The sequence below is a fragment of the Lycorma delicatula genome, chromosome 2, assembly GCF_047948215.1.
Source record: "Lycorma delicatula isolate Av1 chromosome 2, ASM4794821v1, whole genome shotgun sequence".
Classification (NCBI taxonomy): domain Eukaryota; kingdom Metazoa; phylum Arthropoda; class Insecta; order Hemiptera; family Fulgoridae; genus Lycorma; species Lycorma delicatula.
Genome location: NC_134456.1, coordinates 71,796,176 through 71,805,509, shown reverse-complemented (window position 1 = coordinate 71,805,509; position 9,334 = coordinate 71,796,176). Strand labels below are relative to the sequence as shown.

The 9,334-nt window shown below is 28.7% G+C and overlaps 1 protein-coding gene across 1 annotated transcript in view; it reads right to left on the bottom strand.

Moving 5' to 3' along the window:
* Nucleotides 1-248: 248 nt before the first annotated feature.
* Sytbeta (Synaptotagmin beta) overlaps nt 249-9,334 on the bottom strand; it is a 29,818-nt gene continuing 20,732 nt past the window's right edge. The window contains exons 6-8 of the mRNA XM_075357562.1: nt 6,744-6,864; nt 1,597-1,745; nt 249-423 (exon numbers count right to left, since the gene is read on the bottom strand). Of these exons, the coding sequence (XP_075213677.1) occupies nt 268-423; nt 1,597-1,745; nt 6,744-6,864 (426 nt within the window). The 3' untranslated portion in view covers nt 249-267. The remainder of the gene's footprint in view (nt 424-1,596; nt 1,746-6,743; nt 6,865-9,334) is intronic.

The following is a 9,334-nucleotide window of genomic DNA, read 5'->3' as shown; positions in this document are numbered from 1 at the left end:
TTCTAAAAAGAAAAAGTGTTTAAAAAATTCTTAATTAAAATATGCAAATCTCTGCTTTCAGTTGTGATCTATGTATTGTTTGTGTCATATCGAAAGGGTGTGAAAGGAAATTGATCACTTTAAATAAAGTTTAAAAATATGTAATAGGCTTTCTAAATGATAAAAATAAAAATCCAGTCTACTGATCTATTCATATAATAAAATAATTTACTGACCATAATACCTTGTAGATCAAAATGCATGCCACATACAAAATTACAATGAAATTTATCGCAGTGCATGCCACATGGCAACTGCCTTCCTTGGACTTTGTTGCATATCAGTCCAATGATCCTGAGACGGTCCTTCTTCATGTGGACCAATAACACAACATCCCAGCATACCTTTATTGGATATCATATCAGCCTGATCCATTAAACAAACCTGTAAAATAATATAAATTTTTAATTCATAATGACAGCAAATATACTATTTCATGGTATAATCAAAACGTATTAAAATTACACTTACTGACAGTTTCTTAATATCTAAGTTACATATGTTATTTTATGAGGGGAGCAATTGTTGTTAGTAAGAATATAATATCAGAAATTCTCTGTACATTGTATTTACTCTAATAACATTGTGATCATTTTTGAGACATTGTCTGATCAGCTTGCTAGAGAACTGATAACAGAAGGTATTTGAATAAAAGAATTGTTGAATAATCTACTGTGTTCAATTTAAAACTGATGTTTATTATAGTTTTGAAATCTTCTACCAATTATTTACATACAAAATCTTTGCAAGGTTTTTCATCCCATATTTTCATCTTATTTTTAATGTTGCAGTAATTGGTTTTATTTTTATGGGTAATATATAAAATTATATATTTTTTTAATTGTTTGTTGTATTCGCTATTTTGAAATTAGATAATTATAGATTTGTTCAGTATTTGTACTATACTTACTATACTATATATATATGTATTTGTACTATACTGTACCTCTCAATCTATTTCTAATTTCCTTAATATCTCTAATTATATTAAAAGCCTCATTTTTCATTGAAATTTTCTATGTTGAACTCTTTTTAGATATCATAAAGTACTTTTTTTTTTATTTCTTTTCTTCTCCAACTCCTTAGGAAATCACTTTTATCATATTATTTTTTCTTCCAACAATATTCTTTTCCTATTTATTTTTGCTTGGGAATAAGCTTTTTTCTCCTTTTCTTCTCTTCTGTATGCGTTTTTCTTCTATTATACCACTTTTTTTGTTCATTTCTCCATAGCATCTTTTTCTCTCTCTTTGTCACTAATTCTTCTGACCTTTTTTGCGATCACAATACTTCCTTTACTTCATACAAGGAAGTAAAAAATGATTTCAAGAACACATGCAATGTTATACATACGTAAATAAGAAATTTAATATCAAGATCATAGAAGGAATAAATGCAAAACTTTTGAAAATAGAAGACATTACTTCTAGAATTAAAAGAATAATTTAATACAGTCTAATATACACAATTTAATTATAACAGTGAGATTTATAAACAAAAATTAGAATCTAAATTTAAATTTTTAAAAATTTATATACGTGAAATGTAAAATATTACCTCAATGCAAGAATGTGGTATACTGCTTGATGGAACATTAAAAACAAGAGCCTCATTCCAAACTGGATTTGTACCGTTTTTACGTGAAGCAGTCTTCTTCTTCTTTACTCGTTTTCCTCCAATAACTAAATAAACTTTGACATATGGATCTGTAAAAATAAAACAAGATATTATTTTAAATAATGTGTAACACTTAAAAATTGGTAATACTACTTGTTTTAAAAAAAACCTCCTGGTTTCTTAGTATTGTGTACAGTTTCGACCAATAAGTTAAACATAAATGAATCTTAATTCCTAATCTATGATTACTTAACATAATTATAATTGGAGTTGATAGAAATTCATTAATAAAATTAAAGCATTTTCAATTGAAAACTACTTTAGCCTTTTTATAAAGAATTTTATTTATCATAGGTACCAGTGTTCTATGGTGAATTTTTTAAATGAATTTTGGCCCTTCAAAAAAACGTTTTTCTAAGAAGTTTTTTTATACTAAAGTATGACTACTTAAAATAATATTTCTTAAACTACTCATAAAACAAATTAATCCCTGTAATTTAAAATGCAAGATCCAATTCTATGACCACATTTGTTACATGAATGCTCACTTACATCAAAACTCAGAAGAACAAGAGATGGATTGTCAATATTCATAAAAATATCCAAAAAATAAACATCACCAATTTAGAAACTCATATTTTGAGACAAATGTTTCTCACATATTTTGAGAAACATATTTTGAGACAGTCAACAATTTGAATGGGTTTCAAGAATTAACAAAACAAGTCAATAGCAACTTTGTCTGAGGAAAGAAAACAGCTCCATTCCCATTCACATAAGATTAAAAATTACTGGAGTAAAAAGATTAAAAACATTTGCAAAGTTGTTTACAACTCCACATAGATGGCCTAAATAAAATTAAAAAAATATATATTTGGCATAGGAATGTGTGTTTGGGATTTTGTAACCTTATTGTCCAGTGTTTCGATACTGTAGATAGCCTGGCTGAATGATTATCGGGATAAGAAGTTCCCACCCACTACCAATTACCAATTATAGTTACATGTTTCTCAAAGTTCCTTTTTAATTACATTACATGTAACAGTGTTTTTTTTAGAGTGGCAGAACTTTCAATAGGCATGGCTGTCATTGTTTTGTTTTGCCATATCAAACCAGTGAGCATTGACAAATGATCATGGAAAGACTGTCACTGCAACAACGTTAGAAATTGTGGAAATATATTTCCATAATCAATGTTCTGTTCACCAAATGTATAGAGCACTTTGTAATTTTTATGGTACACAATCGTCCACCCAGGAGCGATATAAAATGCCTAATAGCACAGGCGAAACGAGCTTTCAGTCAGAAATATAATTTTTTTACATCAAAAATTAATTTAAACATCAGGAAAACATTTTTGAAAGTATATGTTTGGAGCGTCGCTTTATATGGATATGAAAATTGGACGATTGGAGTACCTGAGAAGAAAAGATTAGAAGCTTTTGAAATGTGGTGCTATAGGAGAATGTTAAAAATCAGATGGATGGATAAAGTGACAAATGAGAGGTGTTGTGGCAATTCGATAAAGAAAGAAGCATTTGGAAAAATTTAGTTAAAAGAAGAGACAGACTTATAGGCCACATATTAAGGCATCCTGGAACAGTCGCTTTAATATTGGAGGGACAGGTAGAAGGAAAAATTGTGCAGGTAGGCAACATTTGGAATATGTAAAACAAATTGTTAGGGATGTAGGATGTAGGGGGTATACTGAAATGAAACAACTAGCACTAGATAGGGAATTTTGGAGAGCTGCATCAAACCAGTCAAATGACTGGAGAAAAAAATAAAAGTTGTCCATCAGAGCAACTTATTTGTCGAATTATTGATAAAGTTTGAAAAGCGTTTACTCTACTCGATGAAAAATCAACAGGACAAAGAACTGTACGTACAGAAGAAAATATTGATGCTGTCAGTGACAGTGTTAAAGAAGATCCAAATGTGTCTACTCATCGCCGTTCTCAACAACTTGTACTTTGTCCATCCACTAAGTGAAACATTTTAGGAAAAGATTCCTAAAGTCTTTTAGTTGGTTTACACCATACAAGATGTGTAATTGGTGCAAGAACTGAACCTGCAAGACCTTAATAAGTGTCGTTTGTTCGGTGAATGGTACCTAAACCAATTGGAAACTGACGCACTTTTTTATTGAAAAATTGTGTTTAGTGACGAAGCTCACTTCCAGTTAAGTGGTTATGTCAACAAGCACAATGCTGTATATGGAGTAAGACCAATTCTCAGGAAATTCATGAGGCTTCATTGCCTACTGAAAAATGCACTGTATGGTGTGGGTTACATGCTGGACTCATCGTCGGTCCTTATTTCTTTAAAAATGAGGCTGGAGCACGTGATGCTGTTAATGGTGATTACAGATCAATGATCAGTGATTATTTGTTTCCAAATTTGCATGACATCTACCTGTAACAGTTTTGGTTTCAACAAGATGGTGCTACACCTCATACTGCTACCGAAACAATAGATTTACTGAAAGAACAATTTAGCGACATAATTATTTCATGAAATGGTCCAGTGAATCGGTCTCCAAGATCATGTGACCTGATGCCACTGGATTATTTTCTTTGGGGATATGTAAATTCTCTGGTTTATGCTGATAAACCAACAACAATTGACACGGCACAACTGCTTCCAAAGTGGAAGCAATTTATGCTTTGGGAGTAATGTTTCCAAAGCGCAAGCCCACATAACTTGTGTTATTAATGAAATACGTTCCCAATTACTTGATAAAATGGTTCAAAATTGGACTGATCGAATCTTGTTTCCTCAAAACTAGGCGTGGTGGACATATGCCTGAAATTATTTTCAAAAATTTAATGTCAGAAAGTTATCTTTCAATTAAACAAAATTGGCTTCAAACTTACTTTTTTATGTGTTTTATTTCAATTTAAAGTTCTTATCACTCTAAAAAAACCTCCTTTAGTATATTTTGGGTTTTAAACTATAACTTTTTCAAGAATCAGAATTAGTTCTTCTGTCACTCATATAATTTTTATTTTAGTAGTTCTGTCATTATGAATGAAGTGATCAATAGTTGTATTACCATTTAAATAATAATGTAATGATTTATTTACTTTAACTGATCAATCTTGGGCACTCACTGTAATTGTAAATAAAGTACTCACAATCCTTGTAAATAAAGTAATGGAAAGTTTTGTTAAATTTCATAACTTATTCAGAATTACACACTTCACTTTATTAAAGATGAAGCAAACATTAAATAACTGGCTTAGTATATCTCACAAAAAACAAATAATCCACTAGAAAATACGAAGTGTACTTAAACTTTAAAAGAAAACATTATGATATATGAATTGAAAAAGAGATCATTATAAAGAAATAATAAAAATAAATAAAGAGCTTTTTATCATTATATTTTATATATATACATAATTATTAGGATTATTAGGTTTGCATTTTCATGGATAAAAAAAGGATATGATCCAGTGTTTTCTAGAAAGAAATAAAGCAAACAATTTAAAAACCTTGATCAGAGCAGCATTACAAGTAATATTATGAAAATAAGAAAAAAATGATTATAATCAACATTAATAGATATATTAATAATTATTTTATGAAATAATAATAATAATGTAACTATGCAAAGATAATAAATAAATATAAGTGATAAACAATAAAATAACTTAAAAGCTATTAAATATTAAATGATTGATATATATTTAAAGTGAACAAAAAGTTCTTCAGATATGTAATTTTGGTATTATTTAAAAACTTAACAACTTGATATTATTAATATGAAAGAAAATATTTTAATTTAATTTTAAACAAATTAAGGTATTAAGGTAAAAATCATATTTAAGTCTTTTCTTGTAGAGAATTATGCTATGCAACATGAAAATAGTTGTTTTGTTTGTTTTTTTATAAATTATTATTTTTTATTTATAAGGTGTTACATATTAATAAATGTAAACATGTGGAGATGTCAAAATTTGAAACTTGTTAAAAATTGCTATTTTTGCAATTCTGACTTTAGATGTAACCCTAGGGTATAATAATACATTTTAGAGAGTATATGTATATGTACTAAATATCTAACAATGATGCCAAGCTTTAGAAATGATTAAGACACTTTAAAGCAAAATGTATCATTTGATCTTGCTGCCAGGAGAATTAATTTGGTCATCTCTTGAAAATTTATCACCTGTCAATACGCCCGAAAAAAAATGTTATACCATGAGCAACAGAAATGTTACTATTATCATTAATGTAAATACTTCATTTAATTAACCTTCTATTTTAAGTATAGAGATTAGTATAATTCTATAATCGTCCTGCCTGACAAAACATTCCAAATAATTTTAAAACTTATTTAATTGATTTTACTATTTAAAGCATAAAATTGTCAATTCAATCCTTTAAATATAACTACTTTTAAAATCATGTAAAAAACTAAAGATTAATTTATGTTATTTTCAAAAAAAATTATTCAGAGTTTTTCATGATCCTTCCAGGGAAATTTCATGGCAGTTTATTTTGTTATACGTGAGGTAACACATCTATTCATCTTTGATGTGATCTGTGCAATTTATAATTAAATAAAAAGTAAATTTTAGCCAGTCAATTGTGTTCAACCTTGGTGATTCCAATTCTTTGGAATTTTCTTGGCAGGTTTTACGGGTGGTTTGCCACTGCCTTCCCAATATGTGGTTAACTGAAACCCAACCACCAAAGTACACCAACATCCACAGTCTAGTAATCAAACCCATATAAAAGCAACTGCTTTTACAAGCACTTGAATCTTAGAACTCTCAACTTTGAAAATCAGCCGATTTTGTGATGACAAGTTAATCACTAATCAGACTAACCCGGCAGGTTAGTCAAATTAATTAATTTATAATTAATGAGTACTAATTTGAGTAAAATAATTTTCTTATTTATTCATCTTTTAAATCTGTTTTGAATAAACTAATTAAAATTTTTTTTCTATTTTTTCTTTTTTTTTAATAATTTTAAATGGTAATCTTTCTGATCCGTAATTTTTGTAATAATGGAATAATTATATAATAAAATTTTAGCAATAATATTACTATTTAAATACTCAGATTGATACTGACCAATAGTATCTTTATTTTGAGGGATGAACAGGTTTCTAGCTTTCAACAAAACAACTGTTAGTCTCTCAGCTGATGGTAAATAACTTAATGACAACAAAATTTCTTGTGTCTCTTCAGGTGGCTGAAACATGATGGAAATATTAATAGACACTATTTAATAACAGTAATAATGTAAAAGTAATATCAGTACTGTCTAAAAACAGTACACCTTTAGAATAACAATAATAACTATATTTTCTTTTAGTAGTGTTTTTAGGTTGTTTTGTTTGATAATGCTGTAAATGATTTAGTCTTTCCAATTATTATATTGATCTCCATATTATAAAGAACAAAATTCTAAAAAGTCAAGAAAGTAGAATAACTAGTTGTAAAAAAAGTAGATTATATCTTTTATTGTTTCAACAGACAACTTTAATTTAGATATTAGCCACTTTTAAATCTAATTGGCATCTGGAATTTACTGATTAAGAAAATGAGGAAAGTTGACTCTTATGATTAATTATAATTAATGATAATCTATTAGGAAGATGAATCTTCCTGAAATAAATATTGCAGTGTGGTGTAAAATAAATGTGTTTAGCAGTTAACAGATAATATGGATGGATAACTTCAGTGTTGAAGTTCTATTTTTGTGAATTTGAACAAAGTTGGCTAATGTCAAGGGGGAAAAATGAGTGGTATTGTGTTTAAGGAATAGAATATTTTTTGGCAGTATGATTAGATTTGGATAAGTATTACAAACAGAAATAATGTATTAGTTACAGAAAAATGTCTCATTAAATCTGGTTTTATAAAAGGTTATCTTTATAACTACTTCAGTATATTAAAATAAAATTATTATCTGGTAGATTTAGAAAAATTTTTTTTTTTGTGAAGAAATTGCTAATTTTAGAGAAAATTCTAATCATGATCTAAATTTGATAGAACTCTGAAAACAGAATACTATTTATACAGTATCTAGAAAAAGATAGTAATAGTAGGGCTGATTAGGCTATACATATTAAGCTAAAATAAGGCTAGAGCAATGGTTCCCAAAATTTTTAGATTCTTGGCATCCTTTCTGAATTCAAATTTTCCCAAGGCGCCCTATGTCAAATTCTAATAAGTACATTTTGCAAAATAGTCAAAAATATTTTTTAAGTTGGGTAAAAATAAATGAAGCACACTTTAGATCACAAAAAAAAACTGACAAATTCTACTAATTATAATAACACTGGACAACAAAATTTTGTGTTTTTCTTGTTACAAGAATGTTGTAATATAGTTGTCAGGGGTTGTTCTGGAGGATAACTGAATCTTATAGCATTTTTCACGTTGATTTCAAATATGTAAGTGGTTTTTTCTGTCAGGCATAGTTTTTTTATAATTGCCAATTTTTGACGTTAAAGAAAAGCACTGGAAAGTAGTATAACGATATTATACATGTAATTTCTACATGCCTAAAATCTGCTTCTGTAAACTTTCTGTGTAGTTACATAAATCTTAAGATTCCAGTACTAGTTAGCCAGCATTCTTGGAATCCATTTTCCCAGGTAGCATGTTTCCATGGTGAATATTTCCTGGTTGAAGCATTCAATATTTTATCACTCACAGCTCTAAGATAGGTAGGGAAAAATCCAGAAGAGAATTCAAGCAATCAATTTTTAATGATATATGTCCAAGTATTTTGTAAATTTTTTTGGAGTTTTTTTGTAGAAGCTTAGTCAGAAGTTCTTTTTAGTCTTATGATTTCCAAGGAAGTTGTGTACAAAGTTTTAAAAAAATTTCCATGCTGAAACCTCTCAGTCATTCAAATTTTCTTTTTCTGTTTAGCTTCTGGAATCAACATAACGTATTACTTAAGAGGATGATATGTATGAATGTAAATGAAGTAGAGTCTTGTAGAGTCTCAGGTCGACTATTCCTGAGATGTATGGTTAATTGAAACCCAACCACCAAAGAACAGTGGTATCCCTGATCTAGTATTCAAGTCAGTATAAAAGTAAGTGCCTTTTCTAGATCAGTCATTCAAACTGTCTTCAAATTCAATATCATTCATTAGTTTTCTTATTTGCTATCCAAGAAATATACCTTCTTTATCTTAGCTCCACTTATATTAGGGAACTTGTTTTTTAGAAAGTGAAAACAAGTCTTATCACAATCCATTGCTGTAACGAAATTCTTCATTAAATGTAGTTTAATACATAGTGGCAGAAGGTAAACGTTTTCAGGTTTTACTAGTGCTGGACTCACAACATTCTTCTCGCCTACAGTCAGTGTTTCTCTTTTTGACCACTGTTTTTTAACGTAGTGATTCTTTCTATCTCTACTGTTCTACTCACACAAGAAGCAACAAAATTTAGCATATCCAAGTTATTAACAAAGTAACATTGCTATTACTTTCAGTACTCCACAAATATGCCACAAATGCTTCTAATATTGTATCATATCCAACACAAGTCTCACATTATCATATGATTCCTTCTTGTGATCTACTTGAGCTAAAGGGATTGGTGGGATATTATTTCCATCATTAAGATGGATTGCTTTCAAAGTACACTTTGAAGAATATATAAAAACACGCCATTCATCAGAATGGTGCATTGCTCCAA